Source organism: Ranitomeya variabilis, chromosome 7 (assembly GCF_051348905.1).
Source record: "Ranitomeya variabilis isolate aRanVar5 chromosome 7, aRanVar5.hap1, whole genome shotgun sequence".
Classification (NCBI taxonomy): Eukaryota; Metazoa; Chordata; class Amphibia; order Anura; family Dendrobatidae; genus Ranitomeya; species Ranitomeya variabilis.
The window spans coordinates 97,693,065-97,717,608 of record NC_135238.1 but is presented as its reverse complement, the minus strand read 5'-3'; the positions used below and the strand labels follow the sequence as shown (position 1 = coordinate 97,717,608).

The window sequence follows — 24,544 nt, the reverse complement described above, 5'->3', positions numbered from 1 at the left end:
GGCCACCAAATCGGACCCAGAGTGACCCGGGCCACCAAATCGGACCCAGAGTGACCCGGGCCACCAAATCGGACCCAGAGTGACCCGGGCCACCAAATCGGACCCAGAGTGACCCGGCCCACCAAGTCGGACCCAGAGTGACCCGGGCCACCAAATCGGACCCAGAGTGACCCGGGCCACCAAATCGGACCCAGAGTGACCCGGCCCACCAAACCGGACCCAGAGTGACCCGGCCCACCAAACCGGACCCAGAGTGACCCGGCCCACCAAATCGGACCCAGAGTGACCCGGCCCACCAAATCGGACCCAGAGTGACCCGGCCCACCAAATCGGACCCAGAGTGACCCGGCCCACCAAATCGGACCCAGAGTGACCCGGCCCACCAAATCGGACCCAGAGTGACCTCAACCCTGAGGGGCTACAACTACCAAACCAGAGCCTGAGGGGCACCCAAGTGTGAAAGTCTTGCAGGGGCAGCCCGGGCACCATTCCAAAGCACTATCTGTAGTTCCTTCAGGAAATACCCATCTAGTTCTTATTATTATTCAGTCCGCACGTAATGCGGCCCGAACCGCTTCACTCGCAGACTCCAGTGAGGTGTCATTTCGAAGCCAGCGTCCCCAAGAGGTGTGCTAAGTATTTTTCGTGTCGGTCGGATTTGTAGTTTTGACGCAATTTGCGTTTGAAAATGTTTTTTCCCCTCATTGTAATGCATTTCAATAGGGAAATTTTCCAATAGGTTATAATGGCCGGGTTTCTGAGGCAATTTGAAATGTACCTGCCACCTGGCTGATTAGCTCATTGATATGCGCAGTCAGGCCCAGTTACTATGCCAACGCCTGCGAACTGTACATGACCACACCAGCACAGTTTTTTTTGCCAGATAATATCAGCTCTTAAAGTGATAGCACAGCACAATTTCAAAGCACTATCTGTAGTCTTATTATAATTATTGCCCCGCTCACCAAATCGGACCCAGAGTGGCGCCGCCCGCCAAATCGGACCCAGAGTGGCGCCGCCCGCTAAATCGGACCCAGAGTGGCGCCGCCCGCCAAATCGGACCCAGAGTGGCGCCGAACGCCAAATCGGACCCAGTGTGGCGCCGCCCGCCAAATCGGACCCAGTGTGGCGCCGCCCGCCAAATCGGACCCAGAGTGGCGCCGCCCGCCAAATCGGACCCAGAGTGGCGCCGCCCGCCAAATCGGACCCAGAGTGGCGCCGGCCGCCAAATCGGACCCAGAGTGGCGCCGAACGCCAAATCGGACCCAGAGTGGCGCCGCCCGCCAAATCGGACCCAGAGTGGCGCCGCCCGCCAAATCGGACCCAGAGTGGCGCCGCCCGCCAAATCAGACCCAGAGTGGCGCCGCCCGCAAAATCGGACCCAGTGTGGCGCCGCCCGCCAAATCGGACCGAGTGGCGCCGCCCGCCAAATCGGACCCAGAGTGGCGCCGCCCGCCAAATCGGACCCGGAGTGGCGCCGCCCGCCAAATCGGACCCGGAGTGGCGCCGCCCGCAAAATCGGACCCGGAGTGGCGCCACCCGCAAAATCGGACCGAGTGGCGCCGCCCGCCAAATCGGACCCAGAGTGGCGCCGCCCGCCAAATCGGACCCAGAGTGGCGCCGCCCGCCAAATCGGACCGAGAGTGGCGCCGCCCGCCAAATCGGACCCAGAGTGGCGCCGCCCGCCAAATCGGACCCAGAGTGGCGCCGCCCGCCAAATCGGACCCAGAGTAGCGCCGCCCGCCAAATCGGACCCGGAGTGGCGCCGCCCGCCAAATCAGACCCGGAGTGGCGCCGCCCGCCAAATTGGACCCAGAGTGGCGCCGCCCGCCAAATCGGACCCAGAATGGCGCCGCCCGCAAAATCGGACCCAGTGTGGCGCCGCCCGCCAAATCGGACCCAGAGTGGCGCCGCCCGCCAAATCGGACCCGGAGTGGCGCCGCCCGCCAAATCGGACCCAGAGTGGCGCCGCCCGCAAAATCGGACCCATAGTGGCGCCGCCCGCCGAATCGGACCCAGAGTGGCGCCGCCCGCCGAATCGGACCCAGAGTGGCGCCGCCCGCCAAATCGGACCCAGAGTGGCGCCGCCCGCCGAATCGGACCCAGAGTGGCGCCGCCCGCCGAATCGGACCCAGAGTGGCGCCGCCCGCCAAATCGGACCCAGAGTGGCGCCGCCAGCAAAATCGGACCCAGTGTGGCGCCGCCCGCCAAATCGGACCCAGAGTGGCGCCGCCCGCCAAATCGGACCCGGAGTGGCGCCGCCCGCCAAATCGGACCCAGAGTGGCGCCGCCCGCAAAATCGGACCCATAGTGGCGCCGCCCGCCGAATCGGACCCAGAGTGGCGCCGTCCGCCGAATCGGACCCAGAGTGGCGCCGCCCGCCAAATCGGACCCAGAGTGGCGCCGCCCGCCGAATCGGACCCAGAGTGGCGCCGCCCGCCGAATCGGACCCAGAGTGGCGCCGCCTGCCAAATCGGACCCAGAGTGGCGCCGCCCGCCAAATCGGACCCAGAGTGGCGCCGCCCGCCAAATCGGACCCAGAGTGGCGCCGCCCGCCAAATCGGACCCAGAGTGGCGCCGCCCGCCAAATCGGACCCAGTGTGGCGCCGCCCCCCAAATCGGACCCAGAGTGGCGCCGGCCGGAAAATCGGACCCAGTGTGGCGCCGCCCGCCAAATCGGACCCAGAGTGGCGCCGCCCGCCAAATCGGACCCAGAGTGGCGCCGCCCGCCAAATCGGACCCAGAGTGGCGCCGCCCGCCAAATCAGACCCAGAGTGGTGCCGCCCGCCAAATCGGACCCAGAGTGTCGCCGCCCGCAAAATCGGACCCAGTGTGGCGCCGCCCGCCAAATCGGACCCAGATTGGCGCCGCCCGCCAAATCGGACCCGGAGTGGCGCCGCCCGCCAAATCAGACCCGGAGTGGTGCCGCTCGCCAAATCGGACCCAGAGCGGCGCCGCCCGCCAAATCGGACCCAGAGCGGCGCCACCCGCCAAATCGGACCCAGAGCGGCGCCGCCCGCCAAATCGGACCCAGAGTGGCCTCAACCCTGAGGGGCTACAACTACCAAACCAGAGCCTGAGGGGCACCCAAGTGTGAAAGTCTTGCAGGGGCAGCCCGTGCACCATTCCAAAGCACTATCTGTAGTTCCTTCAGGAAATACCCATCTAGTTATAGTGCTTTGGAACAAAGCACTATACTGTTATTCCACCGTGGTAAACTTCTTCTTATTCTTATTATTCAGTCCGCACGTAATGCGGCCCGAACCGCTAAACTCACAGACTCCAGTGAGGTGTCATTTCGAAGCCAGCGTCCCCAAGAGGTGTGCTAAGTATTTTTCGTGTCGATCGGATTTGTAGTTTTTGCGCAATTTGTGTTTGAAAAAAGTCTTTCAATGCGTTTCAATGGAGAAATTTTCCTATACGTTTATAATGGGCTGGTTTCTGAGGCAATTTCTAAAAATAACTGCCACCTGGCTGATTAGCTCATTGATATGCGCAGTCAGACACAGTTACTATGCCAACTCCTATGAAATCTACATCAGCTCACCAGGTCACAAGTTTTGTCAGATAATATCAGCTCTTAAAGTGACAGTACAGCACAATTCCAAACCACTATCCGTAGTCTTATGATTATTAGACTGTGGCCCGATTCTAACTCATCGGGTATTCTAGAATATGCATGTCCACGTAGTATATTGCACAGCCACGCAGTATACAGTGCAGAGCCGCGCAGTACACAGCGCAGAGCCGCGCAGTATACAGCGCAGAGCCGCGCAGTACACAGCGCAGAGCCGCGCAGTACAGAGCGCAGAGCCGCACAGTATAAAGCGCAGAGCCGCGCAGTACACAGCGCAGAGCCGCGCAGTACACAGCGCAGAGCCGCGCAGTACACAGTGCAGAGCCGCACAGTACACAGCACAGAGCCGCGCAGTACACAGCGCAGAGCCACCCAGTATACAGCGCAGAGCCGCGCAGTACGCAGCGTAGAGCCACGCAGTATGCAGCGCAGAGCCGCGCAGTATACAGCGCTGAGCCGCGTAGTATACAGCGCAGAGCCCCGCAGTATACAGTGCAGAGCCCCGCAGTATACAGCGCAGACACGCGCAGTACACAGCACGGACACGCGCAGTACACAGCGCAGAGCCGCGCAGTACACAGCGCAGAGCCGCGTAGTATACAGCGAAGAGCCACGCAGTATATAGCGCAGAGCCGCGCAGTACAAAGCGCAGAGCTGCGCAGTATACAGCGCAGAGCTGCGCAGTATACAGCGCAGAGCCGCGCAGTATACAGCGCAGAACGCGCAGTACACAGTGCAGAGCCGCGCAGTACACAGCGCAGAGCCGTGCAGTACACAGCGCAGAGCCGCGCAGTACACAGCGCAGAGCCACGCAGTATACAGCGCAGAGCCGCGTAGTATACAGCGCAGAGCCGCGTAGTATACAGCGCAGAGCCACGCAGGATACAGCACAGAGCCACGCAGTATACAGCACAGAGCCACGTAGTTATACTGCCCAGTCACGTAGTATATTGTCCAGTCACATAGTATACTGCATATCCCTGTTAAAAAAAAAAAGAATTAAAATAAAAAAGTTACATACTCACCTCCTGGAGCGGCCGGTATCTGATGGTTGTTGCACCTCCTAGAGCGGCCGGTACACGATGCTTGTTGCACCTGGAGTGGCCGGTACCCGATGCTTGTTGCGCGCTCCGGTCCCAAGAGTGCATTGCGGTCTCACGAGATGATGACGTAGCAGTGTTGTGAGACAGAAAGACGGAAGTGCCCTTAGACAGTTAGATAGTAGATTACCCCGCTCACCAATTCGGAACCCGAGAGGCCCGGCCCACCAAATCGGACCCCGAGGGGCCCGGCCCACCAAATCGGACCCGGAGTGGCGCCGCCCGCCAAATCGGACCCAGTGTGGCGCCGCCCGCCAAATCGGACCCAGTGTGGCGCCGCCCGCCAAATCGGACCCAGAGTGGCGCCGCCCGCCAAATCGGACCCAGAGTGGCGCCGCCCGCCAAATCGGACCCAGAGTGGCGCCGCCCGCCAAATCGGACCCAGAGTGGCGCCGAACGCCAAATCGGACCCAGAGTGGCGCCGCCCGCCAAATCGGACCCAGAGTGGCGCCGCCCGCCAAATCGGACCCAGAGTGGCGCCGCCCGCCAAATCAGACCCAGAGTGGCGCCGCCCGCAAAATCGGACCCAGTGTGGCGCCGCCCGCCAAATCGGACCGAGTGGCGCCGCCCGCCAAATCGGACCCAGAGTGGCGCCGCCCACCAAATCGGACCCGGAGTGGCGCCGCCCGCCAAATCGGACCCGGAGTGGCGCCGCCCGCCAAATCGGACCCAGAGTGGCGCCGCCCGCAAAATCGGACCCAGAGTGGCGCCGCCCGCCAAATCGGACCCAGAGTGGCGCCGCCCGCCAAATCGGACCCAGAGTGGCGCCGCCCGCCAAATCGGACCGAGAGTGGCGCTGCCCGCCAAATCGGACCCAGAGTGGCGCCGCCCGCCAAATCGGACCCAGAGTGGCGCCGCCCGCCAAATCGGACCCAGAGTAGCGCCGCCCGCCAAATCGGACCCGGAGTGGCGCCGCCCGCCAAATCGGACCCGGAGTGGCGCCGCCCGCCAAATCGGACCCGGAGTGGCGCCGCCCGCCAAATCGGACCCGGAGTGGCGCCGCCCGCCAAATCGGACCCGGAGTGGCGCCGCCCGCCAAATCGGACCCAGAGTGGCGCCGCCCACCAAATCAGACCCAGAGTGGCGCCGCCCGCCAAATCGGACCCAGAGTGGCGCCGCCCGCCAAATCGGACCCAGAGTGGCGCCGCCCGCCAAATCGGACCCGGAGTGGCGCCGCCCGCCAAATCGGACACAGAGTGGCGCCGCCCGCCAAATCGGACCCATAGTGGCGCCGCCCGCCGAATCGGACCCAGAGTGGCGCCGTCCGCCGAATCGGACCCAGAGTGGCGCCGCCCGCCAAATCGGACCCAGAGTGGTGCCGCCCGCCGAATCGGACCCAGAGTGGCGCCGCCCGCCGAATCGGACCCAGAGTGGCGCCGCCTGCCAAATCGGACCCAGAGTGGCGCCGCCCGCCAAATCGGACCCAGAGTGGCGCCGCCCGCCAAATCGGACCCAGAGTGGCGCCGCCCCCCAAATCGGACCCAGAGTGGCGCCGCCTGCCAAATCGGACCCAGAGTGGCGCCGCCCGCCAAATCGGACCCAGAGTGGCGCCGCCCGCCAAATCGGACCCAGAGTGGCGCCGCCCCCCAAATCGGACCCAGAGTGGTGCCGCCCGCCGAATCGGACCCAGAGTGGCGCCGCCCGCCGAATCGGACCCAGAGTGGCGCCGCCCGCCAAATCGGACCCAGTGTGGCGCCGCCCCCCAAATCGGACCCAGAGTGGTGCCGCCCGCCGAATCGGACCCAGAGTGGCGCCGCCCGCCGAATCGGACCCAGAGTGGCGCCGCCTGCCAAATCGGACCCAGAGTGGCGCCGCCCGCCAAATCGGACCCAGAGTGGCGCCGCCCACCAAATCGGACCCAGAGTGGCGCCGCCCGCCAAATCGGACCCAGAGTGGCGCCGCCCGCCAAATCGGACCCAGTGTGGCGCCGCCCCCCAAATCGGACCCAGAGTGGCGCTGGCCGCAAAATCGGACCCAGTGTGGCGCCGCCCGCCAAATCGGACCCAGAGTGGCGCCGCCCGCCAAATCGGACCCAGAGTGGCGCCGCCCGCCAAATCGGACCCAGAGTGGCGCCGCCCGCCAAATCAGACCCAGAGTGGTGCCGCCCGCCAAATCGGACCCAGAGTGTCGCCGCCCGCAAAATCGGACCCAGTGTGGCGCCGCCCGCCAAATCGGACACAGATTGGCGCCGCCCGCCAAATCGGACCCGGAGTGGCGCCGCCCGCCAAATCAGACCCGGAGTGGTGCCGCCCGCCAAATTGGACCCAGAGCGGCGCCACCCGCCAAATCGGACCCAGAGCGGCGCCGCCCACCAAATCGGACCCAGAGTGGCCTCGAGGCAACCCTGAGGGGCTACAACTACCAAACCAGCGCCTGAGGGGCACCCAAGTGTGAAAGTCTTGCAGGGGCAGCCCGGGCACCATTCCAAAGCACTATCTATAGTTCATTCAGGAAATACCCATCTATTTCTCTCTGTTATCGGAACAAAATCAAAATCGGACCCAGAGTGGCGCCGCCCGCCAAATCGGACCCAGAGTGGCGCCGCCCGCCAAATCGGACCCAGAGTGGCGCCGCCCGCCAAATCGGACCCAGAGCGGCGCCACCCGCCAAATCGGACCCAGAGCGGCGCCGCCCGCCAAATCGGACCCAGAGCGGCGCCACCCGCCAAATCGGACCCAGAGCGGCGCCGCCCGCCAAATCGGACCCAGAGTGGCCTCAACCCTGAGGGGCTACAACTACCAAACCAGCGCCTGAGGGGCACCCAAGTGTGAAAGTCTTGCAGGGGCAGCCCGGGCACCATTCCAAAGCACTATCTATAGTTCATTCAGGAAATACCCATCTATTTCTCTCTGTTATCAGCCATTCCCCGTCCTGCTGTCAGTCTATTCTCTCTGTTATCAGCCATTCCCCGTCCTGCTGTCAGTCTATTTCTCTCTGTTATCAGCCATTCCCCTGTCGTGCTGTCAGTCTATTCTCTCTGTTATCAGCCATTCCCTTGTCCTGCTGTCAGTCTATTCTCTGTTATCAGCCATTCCCTTATCCTGCTGTCAGTCAGAGTGACCCGGGCCACCAAATCGGACCCAGAGTGACCCGGGCCACCAAATCGGACCCAGAGTGACCCGGGCCACCAAATCGGACCCAGAGTGACCCGGGCCACCAAATCGGACCCAGAGTGACCCGGGCCACCAAATCGGACCCAGAGTGACCCGGGCCACCAAATCGGACCCAGAGTGACCCGGCCCACCAAATCAGACCCAGAGTGACCCGGCCCACCAAATCGGACCCAGAGTGACCCGGGCCACCAAATCGGACCCAGAGTGACCCGGGCCACCAAATCGGACCCAGAGTGACCCGGGCCACCAAATCGGACCCAGAGTGACCCGGGCCACCAAATCGGACCCAGAGTGACCCGGGCCACCAAATCGGACCCAGAGTGACCCGGGCCACCAAATCGGACCCAGAGTGACCCGGGCCACCAAATCGGACCCAGAGTGACCCTGTCCACCAAATCGGACCCAGCGTGCCCCGGGCCACCAAATCGGACCCAGCGTGCCCCGGGCCACCAAATCGGACCCAGCGTGCCCCGGGCCACCAAATCGGACCCAGAGTGCCCCGGGCCACCAAATCGGACCCAGAGTGGCGCCGCCCGCCAAATCGGACCCAGAGTGCCCCGGGCCACCAAATCGGACCCAGAGTGCCCCGGGCCACCAAATCGGACCCAGAGTGGCGCCGCCCGCCAAATCGGACCCGAAGTGGCGCCGCCCGCCAAATCGGACCCAGAGTGGCGCCGGCCGCCAAATCGGACCCGGAGTGGTGCCGGCCGCCAAATCGGACCCGGAGTGGCGCCGGCCTCCAAATCGGACCCGGAGTGGCGCCGGCCGCCAAATCTGACCCGGAGTGGCGCCGGCCGCCAAATCGGACCCGGAGTGGCGCCGGCCGCCAAATCGGACCCGGAGTGGCGCCGGCCGCCAAATCGGACCCGGAGTGGCGCCGGCCGCCAAATCGGACCCGGAGTGGCGCCGCCCGCCAAATCGGACCCGGAGTGGCACCGCCCGCCAGAGTGGCGCCGCCCGCCAAATCGGACCCAGAGTGGCGCCGCCCGCCAAATCGGACCCAGAGTGGCGCCGCCAGCCAAATCGGACCCAGAGCGACCCGGCCCACCAAATCGGACCCAGAGTGACCCGGCCCACCAAATCGGACCCAGAGTGACCCGGCCCACCAAATCGGACCCAGAGTGACCCGGCCCACCAAATCGGACCCAGATTGACCCGGGCCAACAAATCGGACCCAAAGTGACCCGGGCCACCAAATCGGACCCAGAGTGACCCGGGCCACCAAATCGGACCCAGAGGGACCCGGGCCACCAAATCGGACCCAGATTGACCCGGGCCAACAAATCGGACCCAAAGTGACCCGGGCCACCAAATCGGACCCAGAGTGACCCGGGCCACCAAATCGGACCCAGAGGGACCCGGGCCACCAAATCGGACCCAGAGTGACCCGGCCCACCAAATCAGACCCAGAGTGACCCGGGCCACCAAATCGGACCCAGAGTGACCCGGCCCACCAAATCGGACCCAGCGTGACCCGGGCCACCACATCGGACCCAGACTGACCCGGGCCACCACATCGGACCCAGAGTGACCCGGGCCACCTCATCGGACCCAGAGTGACCTGGGCCACCACATCGGACCCAGAGTGACCCGGGCCACCGAATCGGACCCAGAGTGACCCGTCCACCAAATCAGACCCAGAGTGACCCCGCCCACCAAATCGGACCCAGAGTGACCCCGCCCACCAAATCGGTCCCAGAGTGACCCCGCCCACCAAATCGGACCCAGAGTGACCCGGCCCACCAAATCGAACCAAGAGTGACCCCGCCCACCAAATCGGACCCTGAGTGACCCCGTTCACCAAATCGGACCCTGAGTGACCCCGCCACCAAATCGGTCCCTGAGGTGCCCCGCCCACCAAATCGGACCCAGAGTGGCTCCGCCCACCAAATTGGTCCCAGAGTGACCCCGCCCACCAAATCGGACCCAGAGTGACCCCACCCACCAAATCGGACCCAGAGTGGCCTCAACCCTGAGGGGCTACAACTACCAAACCAGCGCCTGAGGGGCACCCAAGTGTGAAAGTCTTGCAGGGGCAGCCCAGGCACCATTCCAAAGCACTATCTGTAGTTCCTTCAGGAAATACCCATCTAGTTCATATTGCTTTTATAATTTTTACTTTTGTTTTGTCATGCAGTATATTGTGTTCTATTTGTCAAATTTGTTAAATTTGTCATTTTAGTGTGCACATTTGTAGGACCTTTTGATCATGTGACTTGCTCAAGATTTTTGATTGGTGCATGGGTCTTTTTATACCGGTGTTTAAACTTGATAGACTAGCTTGGATAAAGACTGCTGTTGCAGTCGAAACACGTCGCTTTCCTCACGGGGTTTATGGTGTTGTCCCAGGAGCATGTATCATTTTAACCATTTGGATTAAAGATTTTATCCAGAAGAAGCTGGAACATTCGCTTTATTTCTTTGTACCCCCAAAAAAGAGACAGAGGACTGGGACATGGGAACACCTGAAGGACCAGCTACCTGTTCTCCAGCTTGTGACACCAGCCCACTTGCTTCTTCGCTGGTGGATGGCTGGGACTGGTCCGTGGCAATTCGATGAGGGACCGCTCCAGAGGACAATCCAGGTTTCAGGGTGCTGCTACAGGTTCTGTGAAAAGAAAAGTAAAACATTACTACCAAAATATAACAATTGTAAAAGCGCCAACTCCTGTGGAATAGAAAAAATCAGATTAGTGAATACAACACAATGGAATACAACACAAAAATACGTAGGCTACTTACCGGTAGCAGTGTTTTTTTCAGGAGCCCATGACAGCACAACGAGAGAGGGGATCCGCCCTTCAGGGACAGGAAACCTACAGATATAAAAGGGCGGTACCTCTCTCCCACATCAGTTGGTTCCAGAGCGGCATGAGAGGACCCCCTTGGTTAGTAACACAGACACAGCATAAACATTGGTACAATTCATCATGTGAGTGAACGTGGAATTTTAATGGAAAAATGAAAGTGTAGAGCCATCTGAAAGAGAATAGGGCAGGGAATATAAGGGTGCTGTCATGGGCTCCTGAAAAAACACTGCTACCGGTAAGTAGCCTACGTATTTATTCAGTCGCCATGACAGCACAACGAGAGACTTTCAGAGAAGTGAGGAAGAATTAGGGAGGGATAACAGCCTCACGTACCCTTCTCCCAAATGTGAGGTCTGAGGAACTACCCAGATCTAATCTGTAGTGTCTAAGGAAAGTAGATGGAGAAGACCATGTGGCCGCCTTACATATGTCTTCGATCGACACTTCTGATCTCTCCGCCCAGGATGTTGCTACAGCCCGGGTGGAGTGCGCTTTTATACCTTCTGGAATCTCCATGCCACCTGCTGTATAAGCGAGAGAGATTGCCTCCCTGATCCATCTAGCTAGAGTGTTTTTAGATACTCTAAGACCCTTTCTAACTCCCTGATAAGCTAAAAATAAGGAGTTATCTTTTTTCCAGGCATCTGAAACTGAAATATATTTAAGGAGGCATATTTTTACATCTAAGGAATGAAGCTTATGTTCCATATCATTAGTGGGATTAGAACAAAATGAAGGTAGGACAACCTCTTGTAACCTATGAAACTTTGAAGCAACTTTTGGAATATAAAGGGGATCAGGTTTCATAATTACTCTATCCTCCCTAAGCTGAATGTATGGTGGTTCTCTAGATAGTGCCTGCAGATCACTAACCCTTCTTGCGGACGTGAGTGCAACTAAGAGGGCTGTTTTAATTGATAGGGTTTTTATTGGGATAGTATCAATCGGTTCAAATGGGGCTTGCATTAAGGCCGAGAGTACAAGATTTAGATCCCAAGGAACAAATTTTGTTTAATGATTGGTCTGGATCTAGTGACTGCCTTGAAGAACCTGGATATCCAGTGATTGCTGGCTAAGTTAGAATTGTATAGCGCCCCCAGAGCCAACACTTGAACTCTGAGAGTACTTGTGGCTAAGCCCATTTCTAGACCCTTTTGTAAAAATTATAGAATTTGATTTATACAGGGTCTTTGGTCAATCTGAGCCCCTGAACTTGATAGGATTTTTTTCCAAACCCTAACATAGATATTTGTTGTAGAGGGTTTTCTACTTTTTAGAAGTGTATTTACTAGATCCCAAGAGAACCCCTTCCCCCTTAGCAAAGACCTCTCAAATTTCATGCTGCTAGGTGTAAATTGGCTATTCGTGAATGGAGAATTGGGCCCTGGGAGAGGAGATCTGGTAATTCTGGGAGAATCCACGGTTGGCTGATAGACATCTTCCTCAGCCAAGGAAACCACGATCTCCTGGGCCAGAATGGGGCTATCAGGATTACCCGGGCCCTGTCTTCCCGAATCTTCCTCAGAACTATTGGAATTAGGTTTAGAGGGGGAAAAGCATAGGTGAGACTGAAGTGCCATGGGATTAGGAGAGCGTCCACCGCATACGGGTTGTCTCTTGGATTTAAGGAGCAGAAATGGTGTAACTTTTTGTGTCCTCGACTGGCAAAAAGGTCTATTTCTGGACATCCCCATAACTGTACGATCTGATTGAAGATGGTTGGATTTAGTGACCAATCCCCTTGTCTGAGTTTGTTGCGGCTTAGATAGTCGGCCATGGTATTGAGCTTTCCCTTTATGTGAAGAGCCGTAAGAGAGAGTAGGCGATTCTCGGCCATCTGAAAAACACGATCCGCGACCTCCATTAATGAACTGGACTGTGTACCTCCTTGATGATTAATATAGGCTACGGTTACCTGGTTGTCTGATAAAAGCCTGACGTGTTGACCCTGTAGGGGTATAAGAAAACTATTCAAAGCGCGTTCCACGGCTAACAATTCTTTTAGATTGGAGGATGAGTCCTGTTCAGACTGGGACCATAGCCCCTGGACCCAATTATCTCCTAAGTGTGCCCCCCATCCCTTGGGGCTAGCATCCGTAGTTATTATCTTAGTCACATGATTTGTCCAAGGGACCCCTCTACGTAAATTTGGAATGTGTGTCCACCAATTAAGTGAATGAATAGATTCAGTAGAAAGTGAAAATTTGCTGTCGAGATGAGCCCCTAGTCGACAAGAATTATGTAGGACGTCCCATTGTAGCGTTCTGGTGTGATATTGAGCCCAGAGAACCGCCGGAATACAAGATGTAAGTGAACCCAAGAGAGACATCGCACCTCTTACGGAGACTAAAGGATTGCTAATCATCCTGGTGGCTAGCTGTTGGATATTAGTTACTTTTGAATCTGGCAGGCGACATTCCTGCCGACTAGAGTCTATGACAAGACCCAGAAATCCCTGTGTTTTTAAGGGCTGTAAACGAGATTTTTTGAGTTTGATAATCCACCCTAACCTGTGCAACGCTACTATCACCTTCTCTAATTGATCCTTGCAATGTGATTCTGAATGTCCCACAATCAATAAATCATCTAGGTATGGAATTATTAATATGTTCTGTTCGTGCAGGTGCGCCATAACCTCTACCATGATTTTCGTAAACACCCGGGGTGCGACTGCGACTCCAAAGGGAAGTGCCCGATATTGAAAGTGTTCTACTGTGCCAGCAAGTGAAACCGCCACCCTAAGACATTTTTGATGATCTACGTGTATTGGGACATGATAGTAGGCGTCTTTAAGGTCTAAGACAACCATGAAGCAATTGTTAAAGAGAAGCTTTATTGCCGTCTTTACAGACTCCATTTTGAAGGATGGAACCAACAAAAAATTGTTCAGGCCTTTCAAGTTGATAACGGTACGAAATGATCCGTCAGGTTTTTTGACCAGAAATAAAGGGGAATAGAACCCCCTACCTCTTTCTTCTGTAGGAACCTTGATCAGAACTATTTTTCGTTGAAGTTCCTGAACTTCCGATTCCAGTGCCAATTGTTCTGCAGAGGAAGAACGGATGGGTGTCAATTAAAAATTCGTCCTGAGGAATATAGTGGAAATCGAACCTTAGGCCCTTTTCAACAATACTTAGAATCTATTGGTGATTTGTATCCAGGCCGGGTAGAAGGCTAAAAGCCTACCCCCCACCTGGTCTGCCAGTCATTGTGGTTTTTTAAGGTCCCGAGAGGGATTAAACATAAATCCTCTACCTCTTCTCCTGTTGCTGTCATAACTGGTTGACTCTCTGTTCGAATCTCTGTTAGACCTTCTGCGGTTAGACCATCCTCTGTTGTAATCCCATCTATAAAAGGGTCTTCCTAAGAAAGGGAATCATTTTTTATTATCTACATAACTTTGTTCTGGCCTGTAAGTCTCCTGGCCAACATTTTATCCACAGCGCTCTCCAGGCCGCGTTAGATAAAACTGAGGACCTGGCGGCCAGTTTAACAGAGTCCGCCGACGCGTCCGAAAGGAAAGCCGCTGCATCCTGGATTATAGGCATGGAAGATAAGATCTCATTTCTGGGAACCTTATCTTTGAGTTGATCTTCTAGGTGACCCAGCCATACCATCAACGACCGAGCTGTGCAAGTGGCTGCTATTGCTGGTCTCAGGGATCCAGCTGAAGTTTCCCAAGCACCTTTAAGGAAGATGTCAGCTTTCCTATCCAATGGGTCCTTCAGATTTCCCAAATCCTCAAAAGGAAGAGAGGTTTTTTGCACGCCTTGGCCACTGCCGCATCCAGTTTCGGGACCTTATCCCATGAGGATGATGCTTCCTCCTCGAAAGGATACCTCCTTTTGAATGCCGGCGGAAGTGACCCCTTCCTCTCGGGTTTCTTCCATTCTCTTGAAATCAGCGACTTAATCTTATCCACTACTGGAAAGGACCTTCGGGATTTCCGATCTATACCCTTGAACATTATGTCCTGAATGGAGCACTCTGATTGGGTCTCCTCAATCCCCATCATATTGTTGACCGCTTTAACCAGGTGGTTAATCCTATCGAGTGACAGACAGGCCCGACTAGATTCCATATCCCCTGACGAAGATGACGGGAGGGAATCTGAACTCAGTTCACCCGAGTCTGAATCTACATCTGATACTGGGGATGTAACTTCCTTCCTTTTTTTGGCATCCGTTTTATGAGACCTGGACTTCATGGAACCTCTGACTTCTTGCCTAACCATTTCTCTTAGCGTAGAAGTAAGGTCAGGAGCCTCCTCCTCTATTAAGTGTTGTATAGAGGATCTACACAACCTCCTTTTATGCCCATCTGGAAGTGGCTCTGCACATTCGGCACACTGCCTATGTTTGGCTTTAGTGAAACATTTCCTCCCCTAGTAAGGAGAGAGGGAATATAACGGGAACAATATTCAATAAGTTAACTTCCACGTAGATCACTTACCCAGCCCAGCAGCGAGTGGTACCGTAGTTGGGGGGTCCTTCGTAGCCGGTGACTCTTTATGGCTTGAGGACTTTGGTTTTGACATCTGAGCCCCTTTAGCTCCACCAGCGCGACTACTGCCACTAGAGCACCGCTGGGAGCTCACCTGAGGCTCTTCCGACTCCTGAAGCTGCAGAAGCGGCTGCTGCTGCTGCTGTCTGTTCAGCTGCGGTGTTCCTTCTGGCGATTCCATCATGACAATGGACAGGAACACCCTGCACCCTTCGTGTACCGCTAAAGTAAGCCCCCCAGGGTACCGCCCCCGGATGGGGGTCAGCAGGAACTCCAGGTGGCGTGTTCGGTACCGATTACTAATAGGGTCTGGTTTCCTCTCCCGGGCCGCGCCCCCGCTGTCGGCCAGTGAGATCGCCGCTTCCTCCTGAGGTTAAGCTCGGCCCGGATGCTGGAACGCCGCCATCGGCCGGATAAGCGCTACTGCGCATGCCCGGCCGCGTCATCAGCCCGCGCCGTCCGCTGTGTCATCCGGACACGCCCCCTTCCGGTCACGACTGCAGCCCTGCGAGCCGATGCGTGGCCGAGGATGGAAGCACCGACGCGGACACTCCCCGCAAGCTGCGGACAGACCCCAGAGGCCCCAGCAGACGCGGCCCAAGAAAAAAAAAAGACCCTCATACTCACAAGGTACGACTGCGGCCCACCACGGAAGTCAGCCCATTCTCCTCAGGCTGCTTCCTCCTGCTGTCACTGACACCAGACAGTCCCCCTGCCGTGTGGTGCTTCCAGCATCCTGATCAGGCCGAGGTAGGGGACCCCCGCTACCTGTATCGGCCTGTCAGGAGTGGGATTTCTTCTTATCTTTGACCTTCTTCTTAAGGCCTGCCTGAAGAGGTTCCGCTGTCAGGGACAGGAAACCAACTGATTCGGGAGAGAGGTACCGCCCTTTTATGTCTGTAGGTTTCCTGTCCCTGAAGGGCGGATCCCCTCTCTCGTTGTGCTGTCATGGCGACTGAATAAATACTTATGTTCTCTGAGCAAGGACAGGCCTCAGGAAAGCCAGCAGCCGGTGGTACTTGTTTTTCCCTATCCTTGCTGCAGCACTACTGCATACTTGGATCTCCTGTCTCAGGTCCTTGTTGAAGTGATCCTTCATCGAACGCCAACGGGTTTTGACTTTTATCACTGTGAATAGGGAAAAAAAAATGGTTAAACACTGCACTTTAGGCCGGGATCACACAACCGTGTGTGATGCGAGAAACTCGCAGAAGTTTCTCGCATCACACACGGTTGTGTGATCCCGGCCTTCAAGTTCTCTGCTGCATCAGACCACGCTGCAATACTTACGAAAAGCCTTTCTGACTCGTGACGTGGCGTTGTCCCAGTCATCCATCAGCGCTTGGGCCACCTCATTCCACAGCCGCTGAATCACCACAGCGTCCGAGTGCTGCTGCTCCCGGGTGTCCCACAATGGAACTCGCTCCTGAACCAAGGTGATGAGGAGGTCGTTGTTTATAAAATCTTCCTCCCGTTGTGGGACCAAGAAATTAAAAAAAGACAATAAAGTTGGAAAGATAAAACACTTAAAACAAAAACAGTCAAAAAGAAAAAAAAAGTCAAGAGTCCCAAAAACAGTCAAGAAAAAATAAAAACAGTCAAGAGTACCAACAACAGTCAAGAATAAATAAAAACAGTCAAGAATACTTACACGCCGTCTTGCCACCAGAGCTTGGGCCTGAGTCTGCTGCTCCTGCTCATCTGCACTGGAAGGGTTCTGTAAAAATAAAAATAAATATTTTGCCACATGTGTAATAGTGACAGTGAATACTTATCTATCAGCAGCAAATGTACTCACTTCAGTCTCCTGTCCACTGTGTGAGCTCTGATATTCAGTGGAGAACATGAGGAATGCTGCAAGAGAGACAGAAATGATTACAGACTGCAGGGAGAAAAACAGAGAGGCAGACATATAGTTTGTTGACACGACAGAAAAAACAAAACTCGCAGGCGGCACTGTCTAGCTAAATGCCGGCTTTTCAGTGGGGATTACAGACGTATATCCTAATTAGCCACTCAAAAGGAAAACTTACAGGTGCTCCATCATGAAAAATAGTCTTGTAATTAGAACATCCAATAAGAAAAAGCAATGAGGGCACTCACCAGTTTCCAAAAGTGATTCCTTTATTTACGAAACAACATCCAGAGGGCCGTTGTGGCCGGGGGAAAGAGAGGGGGCCTCAGCCCGTGTGAGCAGAGGAGATGGACGACGGCCGTTTCGCACCTGATTGTGCTTCTACGGGTCGAATTGTGTATGAAACCGGCAGCGGATATAGTGTGCCCGACCGACACACCCCCCCACATCTGATTCCACCCACAAGACACTTCAATACAATGAACACATATTAAAAACATTTGTTTAAAAACAAGAGAGCTAATACATAGGCTTATAGAATATACATGCATAACGCGAGGGAATCTATTTTTCCAAGACACTGTTAGACAAATAATTCGTACGGAACACTCTGACACCACAAATATTTCATCTATCTGGCTGGGCGATACAGCGCCCTCTATAGGAAAATGGACATGTCGACTCTGTCATTGAAGCCAAGGGGACCCATTGCATTGCTGCGCAGAATCCACCTGGCTTCACACCTCAACAGAAGATTGTCCAAATCTCCCCCCTGTGCCGGTAAAGTCACCCTTTCAATGCCAGCGAAGGTAAGGCAATCTACCTTACCTCCATGCACTTCTCTCATATGCGCGATAAACCGCGGGACACCTTTCCCGGACGCTACGGATCTACAATGTTCCCGAAATCGCACGTACATAGGACGGATGGTCTTACCAATATAAAAGAATCTGCAAGTGCAAAATAATACATAAACAACGTGATCGGTTTTACATGTAATGAAATCTTTAACAACGTGTGACACAGCCCCTATTCTAATACATCGGTCGGCCAAATGTTGCTGACAACACGAACAATGGCCACACTTAAAGTTCCCCCTAGGGGACACCCCTTTTAACCAATTAGTATTAGGTTTAGTTATACGGTTCTTTACCAATTTATCCCGCAATCTTATACTCCTCCTGTTCGCTATTAGGGGACCCCTGGCCGCCACCTCTATCAACTCTTTGTCTCTCTCTAACAGATGCCAATTCTTTTTTATGGCCAACCTTATCTGCTGGTCCATACTGCTGAATTTAAAACAAAAATTAAACCTCCTTTTATCCTGCTTTTGAGGGGATGGAAATCTGGTACCCAATTGTGTAGTTCTTTCATTACGTACCCTATCTAGGGCTGAAGTTAATAAATTCTCCGGGTAACCTCTCTCCCCAAAACGATCTTTCATCTCTCCAGTCTGTCGAAGAAAGCCTTCCTCTGTATTGTTAATTCTACTGACTCTTAGGAACTGGCTATATGGCAACGCCCGTTTTGTATGTACAGGATGGTAACTTTCGTAGTGCATCAAGGTGTTAGCTGACACCGGCTTGCGATACAATGAAGTGCAAACCCTTCCTTCTTTGACTTCTACAAGCACGTCCAAGAACTCCAAGCGTTCTCCTCCAAATACGGACGTAAAAGTCATATTTAAATCATTAGTACAATTTAGATGCATCACAAAGTCTTGAAACACTGCCTGTGACCCGTCCCAAATTAGGACTATATCATCCACAAAACGACGAAAATATTTAATGTGCTGCAAGAAACCATTGTCCTCCGAATACACATATCTTTCTTCAAAAGCACCCAGGAACAAGTTCGCAAAAGTGCATGCTACCGGGGTCCCCATCGCAGTACCCTCCCGTTGTAGGTACCAGTCATCCAGGAATGTGAAGCAGTTGTGGGTCAACACAAAATTCAATCCTTCGCAGATGAAATTAATGAAGTTTTCACTTTTCTCGGTAGTATTCAAAATAGATCTAATAATGTCCACTCCTACCAACTGGGGGATTCTGGTATATAGGCTCTCCACGTCGATGGACGCTAGTGAGAAGCCTTCTTGCCAGTCAAAATCCCGTATACTTTCCAGAAAGGAGTTGGTGTCCTTTAAATAGGAAGGAATGTGTTTCAACATTGGGCGCAGCAACCAATCAATATACTGGGACAGAGGCTCAGTGAGCGACCCTATCCCAGATACGATCGGGCGTCCCGGTGGAGAGGTAGTGGACTTGTGAATTTTAGGGATATGGTACCAGTGGGGTCTGGTGGGGAACCCCGGTAGCAGCTTTTCCGCCTTTTTCTGCGAAATTGTTCCCAATTCCACATATTTCCTCAAATAGGAGGTTAATTCACTTTTAAATTTTTGCAGAGGGTTCCTGGGTAATAAACTATACACCGTTTTGTCAGATAATTGTATTTTGGCTTCATTAATATAGTAATCCTTGGGGATCAGCACTATTTTACCCCCCTTATCAGCCGCCCGGACGACAGTGTCTTCCCAAGACATAATCTCCTGCAGCACCCTTTCCTCTCCTGCCGTGATGTTATTGGCAGCTTTATGGTATAATAAGGCTTCCACATCCTTTATAACTTGGGACTCAAATAAATCGACCATGTTACCTGGGGAGACCATAGGCATAAATTTAGAGGAGACTCCTCCTTTGAAGGGTACCACATTTCCAACCCCTTCAATGTCATATCGATTCACATCTTCTGTTAAACCTAATAGTAAATCAGCATCTTCTCTCATATCAGTAAGTGCCCCTGTACCTGCCATGAAACCCAGGGGACCAATTTTACAGGGAACCTCACCCTCTGATATATTATTTGTGATACTTTTATTTGCAAAATTTTTAAAAAGATGGATCTTTCTGATAGACTTAAATAGGTCGATTTTAAATTCAGTCAGATCAAATGGTTCTGGCATGCTATAATTCAAACCTTTAGATAATAAAGACAAATGAGTCGGTGTCAATACGTGTTCAGTCAAATTTAACACTGTCTCTTCTACTGGAATTTTTAATACTTCCGTGTCCATGCAACATGTCTCCGTTTCCGTTGTCTGCGCTGATCCGTTCCGCTGTTTCTTTCTTCCTCTACCCCTTCGGGTCTTTCTCCTAAAGGGGTGGATCCCGCTGCTATTTCTGTATCACCGCTAAACAGACCATCCAAAGAACCGGCCGCTGTACCTGTGCTGTCACTAAGACTGGATTCAGACTCCGTTGTTAAATAGTCCTTATAGCGGTTTTTTCCATTCAAAACAGATTTCTTTCTCCAAGACATATAGTTTGTATACTTACATTTTGATAGAGGCTTCCAAACTTAATGCTGCAATGCTTGTATCGCTTCCAGAGTCTTGAGAGTAATGGACTTCCACTGCTTAAAACAAGTTCTTAGACATGTTTACTCATACGAACACATGCGCACGCAAGCGATCGCAAGTCCTTCAGTGGGTATGCATTCCCAAAGACTGTAATACGTTTATTTGACGCACTCCTTAGGCAAGCGTCCGCATGCGTATGGCGGCGGAAATTTGCTGCCACAAAAATTCTAACATGGTGCGTTAGCCGCGCCCAGCCGCACACCTCAAAAATACGCATGCGTAAGCAAACACAGGTGAACGCATGCAAACATATGCACCTGCATCTACAATGTAAAAGATAGGAAATCAAGACGCATGCGGATGTATTCGTCCAAAACGCTGCAGACACAACCGCAAATGTGAAACCCGCCTAACAGATGATCAGTGAGGGAACATGTGTCTGACCCTTCCAATCAGATATCATCTATTTGATAGATACTGCATCATTTTGTATGACCCAGACAACCACTTTAATACTTATTTCAATACCAATAAATAAATAAAAAAGTTTGCGCCTGTATACACCCTCGGCGAAGAAAAAAAAAGAAAAAAAGATAAATTCAAATTCAAAGGCTGTATTTGCACGTAAATCCTATTCATAGGGGATTGTGCACAAGCTTTTATTGATTCATTTATTTATTTATTTATTTTTCTTCGCCGAGGGTGTATACAGGCGCAAACTTTTTTATTTAGTTATTGTTGTAACCTCTGACAACTTTGTGGAGTTGCCGTGTTTGCAGCCGTATACTAAGAATACCTCTCCTGGCACATGCGCCTACCCATACGTATATATATTATTTCAATACCAATTGTAAATTAATTTTAAGACGTATTAGATTTTATTACAAGCAGAGATCTCAAACAAAACATACACATAAGAACATACTCAGCATACTTTGAATTGAACTAAAATTACTTAAAGAGGTTGTTGGGCCTTGGGGTCTGTAATCACTCTTTGTGGCTGCAGACTTGTAAATCCTCACAGTGCACAGAATCTCTGGTGCCAGGAGCAGGCGGTTACGTCCCAACTAGATGTGCTCTACCTCACTTAATGCAAATGTATTGACAAGTCTCGTCAGAATGTGGCTGGAGGTATGCAAATCGCATACTTGCCAACACATTACCACCTACTCCTGGCACTAGCATTAGAGAAGCCTGACTGCTCTCAGTGCATGCGCTGTGAGGACTCACAAGTCTGCAGTCACATCGTTTGTACCCTAAGGCCAGACATCCTCTTTAAGGAGATGTTTTCTAAAAAAAACAAAATAGAACACCATTCACCCATGTTATCCTCCTGACTATGCAGTACAGGTGCCCAGTCACCCTAGTCTTGTTTTTACAAGTGTTCAGCATATGTTCTATAACAGTTATGTGTTGTTCTTTACTGGCATCACTGTTCAGCAGCGAGCCATCATACCAGAAGCACGGTATCAGGGCACATGCTGGTCGCTTGTTAACTAAACACTGGAAATGCTGGATTGCCGACGTATAGGAGTGGTTGGTAGAGTTGCTGTTATTATTTATTAGAAACTGAAAAAAATCATTTAAAAGTTGGTAACTACCGTATTTTCCAGCGTATAAGACGACCCCCCAACTTTTCCAGTTAAAATATAAAATCTTCTTAAAAGTGGGGGGTCTTCTTATACGCCGTGTGTCGTCTTATAGGGCCGGTGATTAATGTGCCTTTTGGGGGGGAGTGGTCCTGATGACGAAGAGGGGGCGTCTCACAGGAAAGTGTGAGTGGAGTATCCCCCATTACCTCATTGTAGCTGCAGCGTGGGGTGCTGGGGAGCGGCGGCGGCTGCTCCTCTTTGTGCCGTGTGGGTGCTGTGCTGTGGGGTGGCGGCTCCTCTTTGTGCAGCGTCGGGGCTCTGTGCTGTGGGGTGGCGTATCCTCGTGCAGAGTCAGTCGGGGCTCCTCCAGCATTTCCTCAAAGCCCGGAGGCCCCGGCAGCTCCATTGCTGCGATGCGGTGGCCTCTGGGAAAATGGCCGCTGGGGGCGGCGCATGTTCAGATTCACAGCTCGTCTCCCGAGATCTCGGGACGAGATCTGAATCTGAGCATGTGCCGCCCCCAGCGGCCATTTTCCCGGAGGCCACCGCATCGCAGCAATGGAGCTGCCGGGGCCTCCGGGCTTTGAGGAGATGCCGGAGGAGCCCCGACTGACTGCACGAAGATACGCCGCCGCCGCCCCACAGCACAGAGCCCCGACGCTGCACGAAGAGGAGCCGCCGCCCCACAGCACAGCACCCATGCGACACAAAGAGGAGCAGCAGCCGCCGCCTCTCCCCAGCACAGAGATCCCACGCTGCAGCTACAATGAGGTAATGGGGATACTCCACTCACACTTTCCTGTGAGATGCCCCCTCTTCGTCATCGGGACCACTCCCCCCCCACCCACCATATACACATTGGTGTCTGCACTCGGCGTACAAGACGACACCCAGCGTATAAGACGACCCCCGACTTTTAAGAAGATTTTCAGGGGTTAAAAAGTTGTCTTATACGCCGGAAAATACGGTACATTTTCTTAGTATGCTCCACTAGATTAGAAAAAGCTCTGCACATGCATGATTTGAGTGTTATTCATATGTTATTCATTTATTAATAGGTACATGTTTTATATCTAGTTTTGTTAGATCGTTATTTTTTTAATGTACTTTATCTTATGAATATTGACTTTATTTCACAAGTGCAGCAATCCAGTTTCTATGGCTATACTGGGATGCTACCCAAACGTTACACTCAAGGAGTAATGACAGGTGAAAGTAAGTATTGTATATGTATATTTATATGTAGACTGTAACAATACTTTGAGTTTGTTTTAACAATTTTTCATATGACTGTTTCTTGCTTTTCTGTTTGAAGGATTTTTAAACACCTTTTTAATTGAATAATAAACATGCATGAAAACAAAGTACTGTTCACACTACTTCTTCACATTTTATAATGTGCCAATTCTGGAGCTTTGTCTGGTTCTTCCCACTTGCCCTGTAGAGGTGGCAAGTGGGGTAATGAGGGGTTAATGACACCTTCCTATTGTAAGGTGACATTAAACCAGCTTAGTAATGGAGAGGTGTCAATGAGACACCTCTCCATTACTAATCCCATAGTTGTTAAAGGGTCAATAAAACATCACACAGCAAGAATAAAGTCTTTTAATGGAACATACAGCACAAAGTTTCCCATCTTTATTAGTCTGCCAATCCAAGTGAAGCCCTTGGTCTCCTGTAAAAAAAAAAAAAAAAAAAGTAAAAATAATAAACCAACAATATACCCATATCTGTCCAGCGTACAGTCAGTCCCACGGCGTAATCCATATCTGGGGAATGTACAGTTTACAACTGGGAGCGGTGCTAATGTGACCACCCCGGCTGTAAACTACTGGGGAATGAGAAGCAGCGAGCACAGAAAGTCTCCCAATAAAATAAAACTTAACTTTTAATCACTAAGATAAAATGGACTAACATGACACAAATAACACATGTGAGTAAAGTGCTGGTGCAAACCAGTGCTCAAGATAAAAATTGGTTTGATCTCACCAGCACAAACGTCCACCTCATGATGATTACCCATAGGCAGTAACACAAATTGTCACACTCATTGATAGGTACCCGGCCACTGCAGGGTTACCTAGATGATGGACACTTAATTTTCTATTTACTTCATGTCCCTTTGGCTTTAAATTAACTCCCCTGATGAATCCCCGTGACTGGGGAGGAAACACGTAGGGATACCTATATTTCATATGTAGTGGATGGTGGTTGTCCCTAGCAGGGTATACTTGGGGACTGTCCTTGTTAGGACAGGAGCAATACAAGGGGCATCACAGGGAGTTTAGTAAAGCCCTATACCCCTCCCCCTCTTATCTAGAGAAGGCAACAGGAGGAACCTGCCGTGGACGTTTGTCCATTCGTATTGGTGAGATCAAACCAATTTTTATCTTGAGCACTGGTTTGCACGAGCACTTTACTCACATGTGTTATTTGTGTCATATTAGTTCGTCCATTTTATCTTAGGGATTAAAAGTTAAGTTTTATTTTATTGGGAGACTCTCTGTGCTATATTCTACTGTTATCCTTGAGGGTATTGTATAGGTGTGACTCATCTCACACTTTTGCTAGTTTTGCAGGGAGTACAGACTCAGTGACGTCACCACTAGTTACTGAGCCTGCGCTCCCAGCGTCTC

At 52.9% G+C, this 24,544-nt stretch overlaps 1 protein-coding gene across 5 annotated transcripts in view; it reads left to right on the top strand.

The window, feature by feature from the left end:
* The window catches only part of SLC29A4 (solute carrier family 29 member 4), an 831,354-nt gene that overhangs the window by 549,066 nt on the left and 257,744 nt on the right, over window positions 1-24,544 (top strand). For 4 of the 5 annotated variants that reach the window (XM_077275613.1, XM_077275616.1, XM_077275617.1 and 1 more), the window contains one exon: window positions 23,049-23,123. The exons of the other annotated variant lie outside the window; for it this stretch is intronic. In XM_077275613.1, the coding sequence (XP_077131728.1) occupies window positions 23,049-23,123 (75 nt within the window). The remainder of the gene's footprint in view (window positions 1-23,048; window positions 23,124-24,544) is intronic. 5 annotated transcript variants of the gene reach the window in all.